The 19,249-nt window shown below is 38.0% G+C and overlaps 1 protein-coding gene and 1 long non-coding RNA gene across 4 annotated transcripts in view; one reads left to right on the forward strand and one right to left on the reverse strand.

The window, feature by feature from the left end:
* Positions 1–15,197, reverse strand: part of TAF1A (TATA box binding protein (TBP)-associated factor, RNA polymerase I, A, 48kDa) — a 31,989-nt gene extending 16,792 nt beyond the window's left edge. For 2 of the 3 annotated variants that reach the window (XM_011929475.1, XM_011929474.1), the window contains exons 1-5: positions 14,831–15,197; positions 13,555–13,674; positions 9,293–9,462; positions 4,952–5,065; positions 2,640–2,838 (exon numbers count right to left, since the gene is read on the reverse strand). In XM_011929475.1, coding sequence (XP_011784865.1) covers positions 2,640–2,838; positions 4,952–5,065; positions 9,293–9,462; positions 13,555–13,672 — 601 coding nt within the window. In that variant the 5' untranslated portion in view covers positions 13,673–13,674; positions 14,831–15,197. The remainder of the gene's footprint in view (positions 1–2,639; positions 2,839–4,951; positions 5,066–9,292; positions 9,463–13,554; positions 13,675–14,830) is intronic. The other variant, XM_011929476.1, reaches the window with a different exon arrangement.
* On the forward strand, positions 15,060–17,529 carry LOC105502813. The gene is made up of 2 exons (XR_001000406.1): positions 15,060–15,508; positions 17,232–17,529. It is a non-coding gene; the product is annotated as an uncharacterized LOC105502813 (long non-coding RNA).
* Positions 17,530–19,249: the final 1,720 nt, after the last annotated feature.

Below are 19,249 nucleotides of genomic sequence, written 5' to 3' on the forward strand. Positions count from 1 at the left end.
AACCACATTGTTTACAAATGTATACATGAGTGGAAAGAGTATAAAGAAAAACAAGGGAGTGATTACCGTAAGTCAGGACAGGGATTTTCTTGAGAGAGAATGGGAGGAAATGTGGTCAGGAAGGCACACAGGGAGAACTTTCAGGTTAGGGTGACAGTATTTTGTGTTCCTTAATCTGGGTGTGGTTATGTGAATGTTCATTTTAAATTTATTCATTATATCTCACATTTGTTTTATATGCTTTCTCTGTATCTATTTCTCAATCTTAAAGATTTACAAGGAAAGTTACTCAAGTCTTTCAAAAATAGCTATTAGAAGCACAAGATACTGCAAACCAAACAGAGGCACTGGTATCTTTTTCCCAGTAGATCGATTAAATACATAGCAATATGAACTTAGAAATGAGGTGATAGGAAAGTAGGCAAGACATGATATGGAAAAAATTTTTTTAAAAAAGGGCTGGGCATGGTGGTTCATGCCTGTAATCCCAGCAGTTTGGAAGGCCGAGGTAGGAGGATTGCTTGAGCCCAGGGGTTCAAGACCAGCCTGGCCAACACAGTAAAACCCCATATTTACAAAAAAGAATCAGTCAGGCATGATGGTGCACACCTGTAGTTCCAGGTCCTTGGGAGGCTGAGGTGGGAGGATCACTCGAGCCCAGGAGGTCGAGGCTGCAAATGAGCTGTGATCACACTACTGCACTCCAGCCTGGGTGACAGAAAGACTCTGTCTCAAAGAGAAAGGGGCAGATCCCTGAGTATAAATTGTGTTTGAATTTATTATAGAAGGAGGTTCCTAGTCACCAAGTTCATCAACCCCAACCAAGACAGAGCCACACATATCAGCAAGAAAGTCCCAAGCTGACTCCAAATACAAGTTCACATGGTAAGTGCCTATGAGTTTCGTTATAAAGAACTAGTCCTAACTTTTTTTCTCGTTAAATAGACATTTGAGGTGAATGATCATCTAAGACCTCTACATATTATCCCATCATCATCTATTGTTGCTACATAACTGTCAGCTATGGAAAGGTACTGAATCGTCTATCCACAGAAGTAACATTACAAATGGGATGTTCCAACAGCTTTAATCATCAAATATTTGCTTGAGTTTTACCTAACCACGTGTAAGAAGAACAGTAAATATTGACTTTAAAACTAACCTAATCAGTGAGTAAGCTCTTTTGAGAAAGAAATATTACACCAGAAAATATGACAAGACTAACAAAAGAAATAGAGGAATATGACATCAAAGACTGATTAGTCTAAATGGGAAGACATCTACACTAATAAAATACACATGAAAAAACTTAGCACAATTAGAAAGCAAGAGATGAATAGCCAAATGATTCAGGCTGAACATGCAGCTGATATATTAAGTTTAAGGTGTAAGAATGAGGGGTTGGGACAGCAATCCAATGAGTCTTGAAGAGTAGAGAGCATTCTAGACGAGGAGACTCTACAAAGACCTCACAAGATTATTGTGATGAAGACAGCATTTCAGAGTATCTTGAAAGAAGAGGGAAGGGAGTCGAAGTTAGTGAAACTACCTGCCCAGAGACCAAGGAGATAACACTTATCACATAAGGAAATACTGCTTACTTAGTCCTAGTATTTAGGACTAAGCAGTATTACTTACTTAGGACTAAGATATGGAGGAGAATGAAAACAGAAGGGGTTAATCCTAGAGAGACTATGGAGAAACTATACAACGAAGCAATTTGCAAAGAATCATACAGCTCCAATGAATGCAAATCTGGGCATAAATGAAGATGATAACAGCACTGAAGGTTAAGAGAAGGGGAATCAGTTTGAGAACTGAATGGTCAACTCCTGGTATAGTCAATAAATCAAGGAAATTGTCCATTATAACCTTTATACAAAACTGAAATGACCATCTTGACGTATTCTTTAAACATACTATTCTGAGAAATAACATTACAAAATAAATTAAACTCCATTCTAGGCACACAGGAAGAAATAAACGTTTATTATATGTAATAATGACTGCTAAAGAAAACCTGTAGCCTTTCTTAGAAATTGGCAAAGACTTTCTTCTTGACCAAACTCCAGCCAGGCTCCTCTAAGCTCTCTTCTGAACTAGGCCTCAAACTTGGCCAATAAAAACTTGAACAGACAGTAACATAGTTTCTAACAGCTCAAGGCCACATCCCTAGGATTACCCCAGCCCCTCTTGAAATGTGTGCCTGGGAAAAACTCCAGAAAAATTTACTGGTGGTTCTGCCTTCTGCTTTTTAGGCTCCCCACCCCCACCCCTTACAACCCCAAGTCACCTCCATAGAAACTGGAATGGAGCTTAGCTCTTCCTCCTGTCAGTAGTTACTGAATCAAACCTGTCTTCACTGCTCTAATGTCTGGCTGTGTTTATCCTCGTCTAAACCACATTCAAAACAGCAATGAATCTAAAATGATCATGCACTTAATTATGAACCATCTAATTTGTGACTGAAGCATTATATATATCAGAAGTATTATAAAGGATCAAGAATTTTAAATCCATAAAAAGTCTGTTCACCATAATATCTGGGTGAAGTCAATAGGGAAGTTACTAGATTACTCCTTAAGATCCCTCTGCCCCTCAGTCTCATCACAAAAAAAAGTTTACCTGTATTTACTCACCAAGCTTTGACAATTCCATCTTCTTTTTAGACCAGGTGTAATACTGTAAAAGCCCTTTATAGGCCTGAATAAGGTTGATTAATATTCTCCGGGAAGACGTGTTTTCACCATGTCTCCATGTCTCTGCCTCACTCAGATTTCTCTTAGCATCTTTAAGCATTCCGTGATGCAGAAGGTATAATGCATGTTGTAAGGAGACCTGCAAAAATAATAAGGGTACACTGCTATTTAAGACATTTGATAACCATTAGTCAAAAAGCTCAGTAAACATATAACACATGCTGGGCTAAGACCTTGGTAGGATACAAATAACTTGACATTGAAAATTTTGATGTTGGGGACAATCTGGCAAAGAAGTAAGACATAGGAAACAATTAACACTATGCAAATATGAGCTAAATTATGTAAACTTACAAACAAAAGACAGTGTGATATACTGAGGAAAAAAGAGGCTTTGAAGATGGAGTGTCTTGGTTAATACACCACTTAAAAACTAAATAAGCCTGGGTAAATTATTCACCCTTCGTGAGTCTCATTTGTTTTACCAGAACATTATTGCCCCTTCAGAAGGGTGTTTTCAAGATTAAATGAGATAATACTTGCAAACCACCTAATAGTTTGGCTCATAGCAGACATTCAATAAACATTACTATTTTATACATGTTATATAAGCTTAGAGAAAATATGTTAATAAGGGATGTTGAAGAATGACTTCAGTTCAGATGGAAAGGAAAGTGTATCCCTGACACAGGAGAAGCAGGAAGAATAATTATACAAAGAATGAGTATTACAAGAAGGGAAGACATCAAAGAGGAGAATAATGAGAAATACAATTAATCATATGGGTAGAGCCAAAGTACTGCAATAATTTGTTAACTGGCCTCTCCATTCCTGCCTCCCTACAATTCATCTTTCAAGTGGCTACCAAAGAAATCTCATCTTGTTAGTTATTTGCATAAACTCCTTCAATGGCTCCCACTGACTACAGAATTAAAATCCAAGTTCCTAGGGTGCAGCACACAGCACCCAGCCTACTTCCTCTGACTTCTGCCCAAATGATTTTTAGAGTAACTAAACTATTGGATGTAGGGCTTTTGAACTCTTTATAACCCCTGCCACACAGGGCTGCCCTTTCCCCTAATCTGCCTAGTGAACAGCCAACAGCTTTTTCAAATTTATCTCAAGTATTACTTTCATTCTTTTCCTGATTCCCCTACCCATTAAATCCTAATCCTCTCTAGTTCCAGAGAAGTGGCCATTTTCTCCTTTATCTTCTCACTATATGTTACATTTCTACTATGGTAGCCATAACACTTAATGCCATTTACATGATCTTCCTCTACTATAAGAACCATGTCTAGAACAATACCTGGTAAGCGGCAATAAGTGTTTTTAAAATTATTAACAACAAAAAAAGTTTTATTATCTATCCTAATTATCACTCTCAGACTCTTATTGAGGAATGAGGTTCCCTTTCAGTTTCTTTACTTCAACTGAGTAGATTCTAAGAGCCAAAAGGGACCTCACCAACAGTTTAAACTTCACACTCCTTCCCCAATCAAATGGCTATCCAGTTTAGACCTGAAAAAACAGATGCACAGCACACATCAGGGTAGGCCATTCCCATTTCCAATTGTTTAGTTAGAAAGCTTTTCTTAAGTAGAACTGTAAACTGCCTCCATTTAATTTCCACTCACAGTATACCTGGTCTACCAGAGAACAAAACCATAAGAACACCTGGCACATAAAGTAGACACTCAAAACATTTTTTTAAAGCAAAGCATTTACAAACCTGTATTGAAAAAGTGCTGAGACAAAAACAGAGAGAGGGAGATACAATATTTTGAAAATGTCTCAATCTTTTTCAATAAGACCTTTACAAAAGAATATATGAACTCGGAGGTCAAGATTCCACCTAAACATTAGGAGTATTAAAATATTTTCACGTATTTAAATTCCCAACTTGTTTAGCTCTTTCCTTTTTCTAAACACCAACTCTAAGCTCAAATGACTTCAGCAAACATTTCAGAATTTGGCCCATCATCATACCACTGCAATCTCTGAATAACTGATTTTGGCAGCCAGAAGAAATATACAAAAAAAAGGAATTTTCAGTCAGAGAACACGGGAGGTGACTGAAAATCAAGAAGCAAATGGTTCTCATAATGCTCTTTTCTTTCAGTTTTTCTTATTTATCCAGATGCCTTATCCTTGTCCCACATTTTTTAGGTTAACTACCTTATCACTGACACAAGCAATAAAAAAAAAAAAAGAACACCGCAAGGGTAAATTCACAAAGCCCATATTCTCACCTTTAAATAATTCATGACGCCAATATTTTTCATCCGGTCAGCAAAAGTATTGAAAGTCTCCATGTTGCTTTTGGGATGATAAAATAGAATTTCACTTCCAAGCTTCCAAATAATCTGTCAAAGCAGAAATTACTGCCAAAATGTAAAACTTTTGCCTTATTCAGTTTCTGTCTAAGATATTGTTTTCCTGATTCCAATATTAATAACCTGTGATTCCTTTTCCTAGAGACCACTACCGTCAACATTTTACTCCACTTTGCCATGTAAAATTAATACTACTTCCTTATGTGATAAAATAGTTTCAACCTTCTAGATTTCTATTAAAATACCAGATAATATAATAGTATCATTACTAATTTAGTAGTTTAAAGAAAGGCAGTTAAGATACATATTTAATATAAAATGTTTAATTGGCATGGAAGGAAGAATATTAAAGTCAGACAATGTGGGTTCTAATAATATTGGCCTCTTCATTGTTCTCAGCCTCATCTTTATCATTCGCAAAATGAGGGCAACAAACTACCTATTTCCTGAGAGCCCATCAAATTCTACAACTATTGACTACATTTATTCTATATTTAGAATGCCAATTTAAGAATTTTCATTAGCTATGGACAAATCTAAATAAAAAAAATTTTATCCTCAGATCACCAAAACTTTGGGGGCAGAACTTGGAGCTCTTTTTTCATGAGAGCAAATCTCTATTTCTCTAACCTCAATTTAAAGTACAACAGTAATACCAACGTCAAAGTAAATTAAACTGAACCATAAATCAATTATTTCTATGAACATACACATTGGTTATATGTGGATACACACACTATCACTGGTATAATTATATACGATACACATATTATCATTTGGTATAATGATCCTCATCTTCCCAACTCAGAGATATCAAGATTTCATTTGTAGAATATCACACTGTAGTATCTGGGAACTTAAAGAAAACCTGGGTCTTGGATCACCTACCACCAGGGATGGGTAAATGCAGGGGGGAAGAAAAAGCAGGCAACAAAAACAAAAAAAGAAAACTTCGAGATTATTATAGCTATTCTTACACCCAGTGTAGACAATAATTACATGGGACACCTGTTAAAAATAGATATTCTATTACAGGCTCACATCTGTAATCCCAGCATTTTGGGAGGCCGAGGCGGGTGGATCATGAGGTCAGGAGATCGAGACCATCCTGGCTAACATGGTGAAACCCCATCTCTACTAAAAATACAAAAAATTAGACGGGCGTGGTGGCAGGCACCTGTAGTCCCAGCTACTCAGGAGGCTGAGGCAGGAGAATGGCGTGAACCCGGGAGGTGGAGCTTGCAGTGAGCCAAGATCGTGCCACTGCACTCCAGTCTGGGTGACAGAGTGAGTGAGACTCCATCTAAAAAAAAAAAAAAAAAGATATTCTGACTCAGTAGGACAAGGGTGTGGAGTAGAGGAATTTATACTTTCAATGAAAGCCTTCGGTGATCCAAATAGAGCCAAAGAAGTGCTCAAAAACCATTCATCCAATTCCTTCATTTTACAAAACAAAATCTGGACAAGAAGAGGCTGTAACATATCCAATGTTTCACAGGTATATGTAACTTAAGTCCATAAATTAAATTTTCAATGAATGGTTAAACTTTTTTTTCAGCTTTCTTTTTTTTTGCTTTAGAAGATAACTAATTGATGCAATGGTGACTATGTCAGTAAAACCTATGAGACACTCATGTCAAGTTATTTGTGGGTAAACTGTCTTTTACTGAAGAAATTTAGTAGTATATGCCAGGCACTGTTTTAATCCTGCCCTGTGAAATTTATATTCTATGCAGAGAGACAAACAATAACCAAGAAATATAATTAAATTGTCAGGTGTTAGGGGAAAAGAATGGAGCAAGATAAGGAGATCAGGAGTGCCATTCAGAAAGTGCAGGTTGCAGATGGAGTAAGGCAACTGCAATTTTAAATAGTCAAGGTAGGCCTCATTGAAAAGGGGCTTTGAAGGAGCGTAGCTATAGTGATAGCTGAAGAAAGAGCTTTCCAAGAACTGGTTAAGGCAAAGGCAATCAGTCAGGAGTATGCCTGGCCCATTCAAGTAAGAACAAGGAGACCAGTGAGGATGGAAAAGAAAAAACAAGCAGGAGAATACAGGTTGAGTGTCCCTTATCTGAAATCATTGGGACCAGAAATGTTTCAGATTTGAAATTTTTTCAGCTTTTTAAATATTTGTATATACATAATGAGACTGGGGATAGGATCAAAAGCTAAACATGAAATTCACTTATGTTTCATATACACCTATACATACAGTCTGAAGGTAATTTTATACAATATTCTTGAAATTTTGTGCACAAAACAAAATTTGTATACATGGAACCATCAGAAAGCAAAGGTGTCACTATCTCATGTCAGTACTCAAAAAGCTTTGAATTTTGTAGCATTCTGGTTTTCACATTTTTGAATTCGGAATGCTCCACCTGTTTCAGGAGATGAAGTCAGAGAGGTCAAACAAGGAAAGGGAGTGAGCACATCATACAGGAATTTACAGGTAATTATGACTTTGGCTTCTACTGAATGAAATGGAAAGCCATTACAGTGTTTTCAGCAGAGGAGTGACATGATATGACATGTTTTAAAAAGCTCACTCTGAATCATTAGTCATTAGAGAAATGCAAATCATAGTCAAGATGATGCCAGTTCACAACCACAAGGATGACTATTATCAGTAAGACAGGACAATAACAAAATATTGCCAAGGATTGGAGAAATTAGAAGCCTCAGATATTACTGGTGAGAATATAAATGGTATGGCCACTTTGGAAAACAGTCTGGCAGTTCCTCAAGAGGCTAAACATAGTGTTACCATATGACCAGCAATTCCACTCCCAGGTGTAGACCCAGGAGAAATTAAAACAAATGTCCACACAAAAACCTGCACACAAATGTTCACAGAAGCATTATTTCCAATAACCAAAAAGCAAAAACAACCTAAGTGTCTAACAGCTGATAAATGGACAAATAAAACATGGTATTTCCATATGACAATTATTTGGCAATAAAAGTAATGAAGTACTTATACATGCTACAACATGGATAAACCATGAAAACATTATGCCAAGTCAAAGAAACCATTTACAAAAGGCCACATATTGTACGGAACCACTTATATGAAATGTCCAGAATAGAAAATAGATTAGGCTGGGCACAGTGGCTCACGCTTGTAATACCAGCACCTTAGGGATGCCGAGACGGACGGATCACTTGAGGCCAGGAGTTGAAACCGTGTCTTCATTAAAAATACAAAAAATTAGCTAGGTGTGGTGGTGCGTGCCTGTAATCCCAGCCAACCAAGAGGCTGAGGTACAAGAATCACTTGAATCCAGGAGCTGGAGCAAAGATCATGCCACTGCACTCCAGCCTGGGCAACAGAGCAAGAATCTGTCTCAAAAGAAAACAAAAAAAGAAAAAGAAAGTAATAGATTAGTGGCTGCCAGTGTCTGGCAGCTGTGAGGAGGGATAGGGAAAGACTGCAAGTGGGTATAGGGTTTTGGTTTCATGGGAAAAAAAAAGGTTCTAAATTTAGAGTGTGGTAATGGTTGGTTGCACAACTCTGTAAACATATGAAAATACATTGAACTGTACAATTTAAATGGATGATGGTGTATTAACAATGTCTTGACAAAACTAAAAAAAAAAAAGGATCTGGTTGGAAAAAGAGAACAACTCTTTCAAGAAGTTTTGCTGAAAGAGAGTAAAACTAGGAAGCATAGTTAATGGGGGAAGTTTGGGTGAAGAGACGATTTTAAGATAGAATAGGCTGGGCATGGTGGCTCACACCTGTAATCCCAGCACTTTGGGAGGCCAAGGCGGGCGGATCATGAGGTCAAGAGATTGAGACCGTCCTGGACAACATGGTGAAACCCCATCTCTACTAAAATAAAAAAAATTAGCCGGGTGTGGTGGTGCGCGCCTGTAGTCCCAGCTACCCAGGAGGCGGAGATTGCAGTGAGCCGAGATTGTGCTACTTCACTCCTGCCTGGCGACAGAGCAAGACCCTGTCTCAACAACAAAAAAAAAGAGTAACAAAATTTTTACATGATGATGGGAAACATCCATAAAGAGGGGGGAAAAGGAAGAATTATTGGAATGAATATTTTATTCTCCTTTAAAATAACAGGTAAAAAAAAGTGTGTAAATAAGGTCCCAATACAAACTCTCCACCCAAAAGTAGTTTTAGTAGCTTTTGGCAAAATCACTGAGATTCTGTAAAAGCTACTATAGGTGAAGGTGAAGCTGGAGGCAGAAATTCCTGGGAATCTATCATTTCTTCCAGTAAACTCAAACTTTGTTTACCTCAGGTGCAGCCTGCCTTTTGTAGCTATCTGAATCTTCCAAGGTCTGAAAATAACTGTACATGTATTCTGCAGCTTGCTGCCACTGGTGCTTTAGCAGAGCTTCTTGGATAAAACTTAAACAAGCACTTGTTGTCTGAGCAAAATCCTTCTTCCTTTTCCCTCCAATGGCTATAAAAATGAAAAAGAAAAGAGTTTTTATCCACAATGGCTCCAGTTCAACTATTCAAAAAACTTACTTCTGATAAGAAGTTTTAACAAGTAAACAGTAGGCATTACTTGATCCAGCCCATTTCCAGTATCAAAGCCAGCTTCACTTGAAACAAACCCTTCTACATTATATTAATTATTTTTAGCAGATAAAAAAATATCTAATTTGATGTTTTGGGGCTACTAGAGTCACCAGAGCCTTTAAATCTGATTCAATCATCCTTTAATCCTTGTGCTAAATAATTTGGGGAGAATCTCTCAAACAGGCCCCTAAAAGCACAGTCCCAGGTATTTAGAATGGGTAAAATGCCAGGATCATTCTAGGCAAACATAGTCTTTATTACCTACCCATGTTCTGCAAACTCCAAGTGGGCTTTTATTTTTTAAGGACCAAATTCCTAGTAACTCAATGATACTAAATACAAATGAGATTAAAACAGTTGCAAAAATAAACATTTATATCTCTAAAGTATTGGCAATCCCAATGTTAAGAACATTTGGGCTTAGATACAGGGCTATTATATGAATGACTAGTTACATTGCTACCTCTTCTTCTCTTCCCACAGAACTACGAGACCCCTCTAGTCCAGCTGGGTAATTGTACCCCAGTAAGTACACAAAGACCAACAGGTACTTTACAAAGATACTTTTAAAACAATTAACTTGCAGATCTTTGATTTCCTTACCTACTCTTTCCACAAGTTAATCTCCTAGACAGTTGTGCCTACATAGTCAAAGCTTCACAATCAAAATCATTACATATTATCTGAAGGTGAAAACACAGGTGTTGAAAAAGTAAGTAACTCTAACATCTCCTTTTGCAAGTCAGGCAATTCCCAATTCTTTGCTTATCAAAACTGCGGAACAACATAATGTTTTACAATAAATCATTATGTAATTTTTCATGAATAATTTAGAAGAAATTCAAGGACCTGATGCATGGCTATAATTAAACTCCATTCACTGCCACCTTCTTACTTATGTGACTAAGGTTTCTCAGAATTCATGTCAGTTAAAAAAAAAATAGCATAATCAATGCTAAATCTTTTCTCATCCTAGAAATACATAAAAGTCACCCACAAATATATTTTAAAAAATTGGGAAAAAGTTTTAGATGACTTTATTAAAAAAAAAAAAAGAAAAAGAGAGAGTCTTGCTCTGTCACCCAGGCTGGACCGCACTAGCACAATCATAGCTCACTGTAGCCTCGACCTCCTGGGTTCAAGTGATCCTTCCTTTTGGCCTCCCAAAGTACTGGGATTATAAGCATGAGCCACCACACCTGGCCAGCAACACTTTTAATACGTTTTATATTGATCAGCTATGTACAACTATTAATGATAGCAACGTCTCAACCTAGAAAAAGTTTTAATTCTTAAAACTTATAGGATATAAACAAAAAAAAGGATAAATGTTGATACATAACTTTTATTGCAAGAAGTACAACAAAAAGGAACATAAAATTCCATCTATTAAAAACTTTTTCTTAATTTTTAAATGGATAATGCAAGGTATTAAAACCGTATGTCAGTCCTATGCTATCTGGACTCCATCACATATAAAGTAATATATATTCATTTAAAAATACCAACGTGCTGGAAATTATATCTCTTGAAAATATTAAACATACAATAAAATATTTTCAGATGATTCCTTAAAACTGTGCAAGGTAGTACTCAATTTTTCAGAAAAAAGTAGGGGATACAAAAGTGAAAAGTTTGAAGACTACTGTGCTAGTGTTCTCAGACTTTTGAATGTACATACAAATCACCTGGGGACCTGCCCTTGCTACTCAATGTGGTCCTGGAACATGCAGCAGAAGTATCACCTGGAATCTCATTACAACTACAGAGTACTATGCCCAGCTCTCTGAATCAGAAGCTGCATTTTATAAGATCCCTACACCAAAGCTGCTCAGCGTCGGTGGCAATACCAGCCAGCCAGCCTAGGAAACTGACAAAACACCTCATCCTTAAAACATCTTTTATTTACCTAAAGGAGAGAACTGTTCTCAGGCTAAGCTCCCTTCCATAGCTCAAGCTTTCACAACTGAGACTACAAATCGACTTTAGATAACTATACCTAAATGCTTGGAAAATACTTTTGTCTTCCAACCTAGCCTAGTTACCTCAGGAAAAGTTCTCCTCTCATTTCATTCTTTAATGAGCAAAAGATAGTCTTACTTGATCCTGATAACTTTAAGAAAAAAAATTGTCAAGGAAAACACATTTTTACATGCAATAGAGATGTACAATAAAGAACTAGTGTCATCAACCTAACTTCTAATATGCTACTCAAAGAATCTGGAAACTTATCAGTCTGTCAACAAATATTTTTCAGGCACCACTGTGTGCTAAGCACTACTGCAGGTACTCATCATATAGCTTCAATCCAGACTGGCCCTGTCTTCAAAGTTTTTGTTCTAAGGGGCTTGCTGGGCACGCCCTTCAAAATGCCAAAAGCTATCTACCAGCATAAAAAATAAATACAGCAATTGTTAGGCAATTTTGTTTTCCTATTATGGTTAATTACCAACACAATGTCAATATTACTTCCAAGTATTTTCTCATTGCGGACCAAAAGTATTTTGGGTTTAACAGGCTATCCACGACATATAAAATATTTCTAAGCATGTAAATTTTGGTCTTAAACCTATCTGCCTGCAGACTGACTCAGACTTTCTATAGAACACTGGTAAGAGAAACATACCCAAGTATGATACAACTATAGGAAATTTAAATTATTAGTTCCCTACCAGGGATGAAGTAGCACTATCTGAAGTATCATTCATTCAAATCTGCCTTAAGCCATGTGCATTAATCTAGCAAAACTAAAATGAGGAGAGGAAAGGCACTATTATTTTTAAACACTCACTATGCACGAGATACTATGCTAGGTACTTTACATATATTGTCTCATTTTAAAAAATATATCTCAGTGGTTAAAAGTGTAGGCTTTGAGATCAGACAAACCTGGATTTGACTTCTGATACCACCACTTATGAATTTAATGTCTTTGAGATTCAGTTTCCTCCTACCTGAACTGCCTAGCACAAAAATTTATTGAGAATTTACTGAGATCACTAAATGAGATGATATTTAGATAGAAAGAAAAAATGGAAGCGAAATTTTAGGAGCCAAGGAATCTGTGTCAAGGGGAGAAAAGTCTGGGCAAAAAAATACATACTTAAGGGCAGTAAGTAAAATGCTGGTTCAAATGTAATCCCAAATGTAAACCACTCAGTATGCCAGCATACAGATAATAGCTTCTTTTGTTTATACTTATATTAAATAAATTCTTACAGGGAATTTATCCCATAGAAAAACATGCTTGCATTTACATTAGATAAAAATGAGGGAAAATGCTCTTTTATCTAGGCCGGGTGCAATGACTCACGCCTGTAATCCCACCACTTTGGGAGGCTGAGGAGGGCAGGTCACTTGAGGTCAAGAGTTCAAAACCAGCCTGGCCAACATGGTGAAATCCTGTCTCTACTAAAAATACAAAAACTAGCCAGGCATGGTGGCAGGTACCTGTAATCTCAGATACTCGGGAGGTTGAGTAGAATCACTTGAACCCGGGAGGCAGACGTTGCAGTGAGCCGAGATCTAGCCACTGCACTCCAGTGTGGGCAACAGAGCAAGACTCTGTCTCCAAAAAAAAAATCTATTACGTGATCAATTCTATTTGAAATAATTTCAATGCAATTCAACAGCAACTTCTTGAGCACTTCCTAGGCATGTTTTCCTCAATGGCAGAGACCATATCTTCTTCATCTATGACTCCCCAATATTTAATCAATGCCAGAGATAAAAGTGCTCAGTAAGTATTACTGGAAAAAATGTGTATCTAGCATAATACAGACTACTGTTAATCCAAGGTCAAAGAGTTCTAAAAGAAAAAACATTTTTTTTTTTGGCTTACAGCCTAAAAACACTCCACATATTCCTCTTGAAAATTAAACCAGCCTGGTTACTCATTTTGTATCCATATTGAATCTTACCATCTCCTTACATTTAAGTTAAAATGGTTCAGTGTTACTGTTTGACTTACCCACAGTTTCTATGTATGTTTGAAGCCAAGGAAAATGCATTCCTGCCCCAGTGAGCACAGATGTTTCCACTTCATCATCTGTCACAGGCCCTTTTAATTCTTCACTGAAATCACTCATACCTATTACAAACTGAGATGTCAGTTACTTTCTGTACATCTTAATCCACAGTCTTCTGAGTTGTACAGAAAAACAGCTATCTTTTTATCAAATAAATACAATTTGATCAGCAAAATGCATTATACCTGTCAGCTCTTTTAAAGTAAAAAATGAATTTAACTATGTCAGCAACAGCCAAAATGAATAAGACATTAAAAAGACCGAACTACTAATGTTTCAAGTCCATATAAAGATAAATAAGATACTGCCCCTCTAATTTAAAAAAATCTCAAGTCTAGAGGAAGAAATAGCAAAACATATAATAACAAAACAATACGAGAAGTACAGTAAGAATAGTACTATCAGCTAATATTTATTAGGCCCTTACTATGCACCAGAAGTATAAATTATCTAATTTAATCCCCACAGCAATCCTGAGGTGGGTACTATTACTTTCTTCCATGTTAAGGTTGAAAAAACTGAGGGGCTTAGTGAAATGATAGAACCTCCCTAACATCACAAAAAAGGTGAGGACGTTATTCTAGGAAATAGAACACCAAACTACTTAGCATGACTAGAAGTCGGGGGTGTGTGGAGAGGGGTGCGGAAGGTGAGAAACGAACCTAGAAAAACAATCATAAGCCAAGCTGAGTTTGGACTTACTCCTAAAGATGCTCGGGGACCCTTCCTCATTCCCCATATGAAATCGAGTATTAGTGCCCCTGATACTGCCTCCCAAATTTCCCCTCTTCTTTGCAATCCTACAGCACTACCCTAGTTCAAGACCCCTTCAAACAGTGCCTAGATTACTGCGTTAGCTTTCTAAATAATTATCCTTGCTCAGATTTTGCTTCTCTGCATTACACCCAGAGAAAACCTTCTAAAATCAAATTCTGTGGCTACGGGTATGAATTATAAGTAACAACTGAATTTGAATCCGACCCATCATGTATTTTGAGTAGTAGTTACACAAATCCTCCCTTTCCAAATCCTCAAAAATCCAAATTGGTGTCCCGCAGTTGCCACGGCAACCAAAGCTTCTCTATCCCCTTCTCGTTCTCAGACTCCAAGGGTTTCAGGTATTAGGAGGAAATATCAGGAGAACATGGATGAATCCTGACACACCCCTTACCGTCCCATTTAAACGCAGGAACCACGGACGATATCTGCGGCACTTACCCGCTTAAAATTAGAGCTCCTCAGTAAAGCTAAACTCAGTCTCCGACTCCGGACCACGTGAAGGAATTCCCACCGGAAGACGGGTTAGGAGAGCTTTATATGAGCATGCGCAAAACCTGGTTTAGGCATTCAGGCTCCGCGCGGCCCAGCTGGTAACTCCTGCGGTAGCAGGCGTATTGTTGGCCTCGCCTCGACCCCGGAAGTTATTTCTGGAAGTGACCCAGGAAGTGACAGTGAACTGCCTCTCTCCGATTAGTTTTGCCGGAGTTTTATTTTTGTCTGTCTCAGCTAGAAAGTGGGAGACTTTCATTTAAAATGGAAATTGGGGCGAGGGATCGGCGGCTGGGCGACGGGAGCATTCAAAAGCGCAGAATGTCACTTTACCCGAGAAATTCACTACGATGGGCCATTGGTTTCTGCTCGGCTCGCAGGCGCACTGCACGAGTGGAGGCGTGGCTAGTGGCTGTGACGAGACAAATCCAGGCGTATCCTGTTCATTGCGAGTTTGAAAGTTCTTTTCTATTACAGTTTTAGCTTTGGGTTTAATTGGTTCGACTCCCTTCTCCACAATTTGGGCGAGAATTTCTTTTGCCTTCTCAGCAAAAATTGTTCTGCAGACCTGTCTGGTTCAACTTTCATGAGGGACATTGAGACAAACAAATGAAATATGGGTCAAAAGTAAGATGGTTAAGGAAACGCAGTGTGGTTCTCCAATATTTGGAGGGCTGATCCGTGAAAGAAGGATCAGACCTTTTTTCTTAGCAGCAGAGAACAGAACTAGGACTAATAAGTGAAAGCTAAAGGGAGGCTGCTTTCAAGTCACAGCAAGAAAAAATTTTGTCCACAAATGAGGATGCACAAATAATAAATGAGGATGCTCCAATACCACGAATCACTGAGTTTCCTCTGGGAAGGTGAACAATTTGGGTAGAATCAGAGTAGCGGAGGGGAAATTAAAGGGTCTAGTAAGAGTTTGAGGCCAGGCGCGGCGGTTCATGCCTGTAATCCCAGCACTTTGGGAGGCCAACGGAGGCATATAGTTTGAGTTCAGGAGTTCGAAACCAGCCTAGGCAACATGATGAAACCCCGTCCCTACAAAAAAAGAATTTAAAAATAAGCTGGGGTGGTGGTGCATGCTTCTAGTCCCAGCTACTCGAGAGGATGAGGTGGGAGGATCACCTGAGCCCGGGGAGGACGAGGCTGCAGTGAACTGTGATCACACTACAGCACTCCAGCCTGGGCGACAGAATGAGACCCTGTCTTTAAAAAAAAAAAAAAAGAAAAATTGTACATGGATTCCTTAAAATGCTACAAATAGTTGATTCTATGTTGTCTTCATAAACAATATGCAGTAGTTAAGGACTTGCAAGAAAAGTTCTTTCTGCTGCTCTTTCTGTCATTAGTTCTTGAGTCCTCACTCAAGCTTGTGCTCTAACTCTACAGGCAGGGCTAACATAAATTATGCGTAGTTCAGGAGAGCACACACAAAATAACATACATAATGATTACTTTCTTGTCTAGAGGCTTAGTCTGGCTACTTTTCTCCCATTGGCTTGAGGTATAAATTCACCAAAACCAGCCCAGAAATGATTTTACATGGCCAAAAGTTTATGTTCTCCCGAAAGTGAAGAAGAACTTTCTGATTTTCCTTGAAGTTCTCAAACACCTCTAAGGAGCAGTAGGAAACAATGGGAATCACTTAATGTGCCCTACCTACCCTTTTTCTTTCCCAGGCGACAATTCTGACAGAAAATGTGTTGGAGAGAAGAGATTTTAAAAAATCAACTAGATCACATCCGATAGCATAAACAAGAAGGAAGGAGGGAAGTTGCGGTGGCAAGCACCCGTAGTCCCAGCTACTCCGGAGGCTGAGGCAGGAAGCTCGCTGAGCTGAAAAGTTCAAAAGTTCGATGCCATCCTGGACAACATAGCAAGACCACGTCTAAAAAGAAAAAAAAAAAAAAAAAGACGTGACAAATACGAAAACATAAAGCATGCAAAAGACTTTTCTAGATTTCAATCTATAAGAAAACATGTCCTAAGAAAAAGATGTTCTTACAATTGCTTTGTACTAAAGAGCAACTTAATATGGTGATGAATTATGTTGTTTTTAAAGTTGCAAACTGTCATTTAAGGAATATTATTTCCATGAACGCTTCCTGTACAATCTGTTAAAGGACAAACTTCACACAGCCAGTTAAAGAGACTTCATCATAAATAGACTATCCTATATCACAGCTAACAAGAATAAAAAAGGAATGTGGTATGAAAGCATAAAAACAAAAATATCTCAGAAAATAATATAGAGAAAACTAAAATACATGGGCTAGAATTCCACCCCAGGGACTGTATCCTCAAAGACACAGTTTTTTCTTCTTTTTTTTTTTTTTTCATGTTTCAGTGCTCCGAGTAGCTACAACAAGAAGACCAGCCTATCCTGCTGGAGAGAGTGGCCACGTGAAGAAAGAGCCCTTGGAGTGTGAAAGACCACAGGGAAAGAGAGGCCACATGGAACCAACAGTCAGCACCTTGGCTTTGGACATGTGAAGAAATTCATCTCAGACTGTGTATCCTAAATCAGGCACTTGCTGAATGCAACTACATGAGTGAGACCAGTTGACAACACACGGAGCAGAGGTGAGCTGTTCTCAGCCCTATACTCACACAATTGTGAGCAATAAAACGGTTGTTATTTTAAGTCACTGAAGTTTGCACTGATTTCTTACATAGGAATAGATAAATGAAACACAGACATTGATCATTTGCATCTTCTCTCTTTTTTATGACTACTCTTGTTGGAGATTACCAGTTTATTTCTGCCATGGTTAGAAAACAAACTCTGAAATTTTGATAAAGTTTTTTTGAGACTTACTGTGCCCATAATATAGTCTATCTTGGTAAATGTTCTATGAGCAGTAGACAAGAATATGTATTCTGTAGTTATTGAGCATTGTGTCCATCAATGTCAATGTGATTAAGGTGGTTAATAGTTTTCTTCGGATCTTCTATATTGTATTGATTGTTTTGTGTGTAGTGTTACTATTAATTATTGAGATAGTGTAAAACTCAAACTGTGGCTGTGAATTTGCCACTTTCTTTAGTTTTGTCAGCTTTTCTTTTGCATTTTTGAAGCTCTGTTATTGGGCATATAAACATTTGTGGTTCTTGTGTCTTCTTGATGAATTGACCATTTTATCACTATGAAATGTCTTTATTGCTGATAATACTCATTATCTTGAAGTCTAATTCATCTGATATTAGTATAGCCACTACAGCCTTCCTGGCTTACTGTTTACTGGTATATCTTTATCCATCTTTTTACTTTCAACCTGTGTTTTTTAATTTAATGTGCTTCTCTTACAGACAACAGATAGTTGAGTTTAAGTCTATCATTTTGCTATTTATTTTTGATTTGTCCCATTAGTTTTGTGTTCCTTTGTTCTTCACTTTCTGCTTTCTTTTGGGTTAATTAATGTTTTTGTATTTCATCTTAATCCCTCTGTTGGCTTTAATTATATCTTTTTGCATTATTGCTTTACAGTGTTTCTGAGAATTATCATATACATTCTTTTTTTTTTTTTTTTGAGAGGGAGTCTTGCTGTGTCGCCCAGGCTGGAGTGCAGTGGCGTGATCTCGGCTCACTGCAAGCTCCGCCTTCCGGGTTCACGCCATTCTCCCGACTCAGCCTCCGAGTAGCTGGGACTACAGGCGCCCGCCACCACGCCCGGCTAGTTTTTTGTATTTTTAGTAGAGACGGTGTTTCACCATGTTAGCCAGGATGGTCTTGATCTCCTGACCTCGTGATCCACCCGCCTCGGCCTCCCAAAGTGCTGGGATTACAGGCTTGAGCCACCGCACCCGGCCTCATATACATTCTTAACTTATCACAGCCTTAGAGTTAAAATTATGATACTTCATGTAAAATAAAGCAGCCTTGCAGTAGTAAAGTTCTACTTACCACCTCCCCAAGTCCTTTGTGCTTTGTTGTCATATATATAACATCTATGCACATTGTTATCTTTGCCTTAGTCATATGTATTTCAAAGAAATTAAGAGAAGAAAAATATATATTACCTTTTATGTATTTACCTACATTTTACTATTTTCAGTTCTTTTCATTCCTTCCTGTTTGTGGTGAATTATCTTTAAAAATAGCTGTCAAAAAGTATTCACATTCTTGTATGTGCATGTTGCTTCTCCCTTTAAGAAATAGAATCAGCCGGGCATGGTGGTTCACGTCTGTAATCCCAGCACTTTGGGAGGTCAAGGCAGGTGGATCACAAGGTCAGGAATTCGAGACCAGCCTGGACAACATGGTGAAACCCTGTCTCTACTAAAAATACACATACACACACATACACACAAAAATTAGCTGGCCGTGGTGGCCCGTACGTGTAATCCCAGCTTCTTGGGAGACTT

This window comes from Colobus angolensis, unplaced genomic scaffold, assembly GCF_000951035.1.
Source record: "Colobus angolensis palliatus isolate OR3802 unplaced genomic scaffold, Cang.pa_1.0 Scaffold81, whole genome shotgun sequence".
NCBI classification, from domain to species: domain Eukaryota; kingdom Metazoa; phylum Chordata; class Mammalia; order Primates; family Cercopithecidae; genus Colobus; species Colobus angolensis.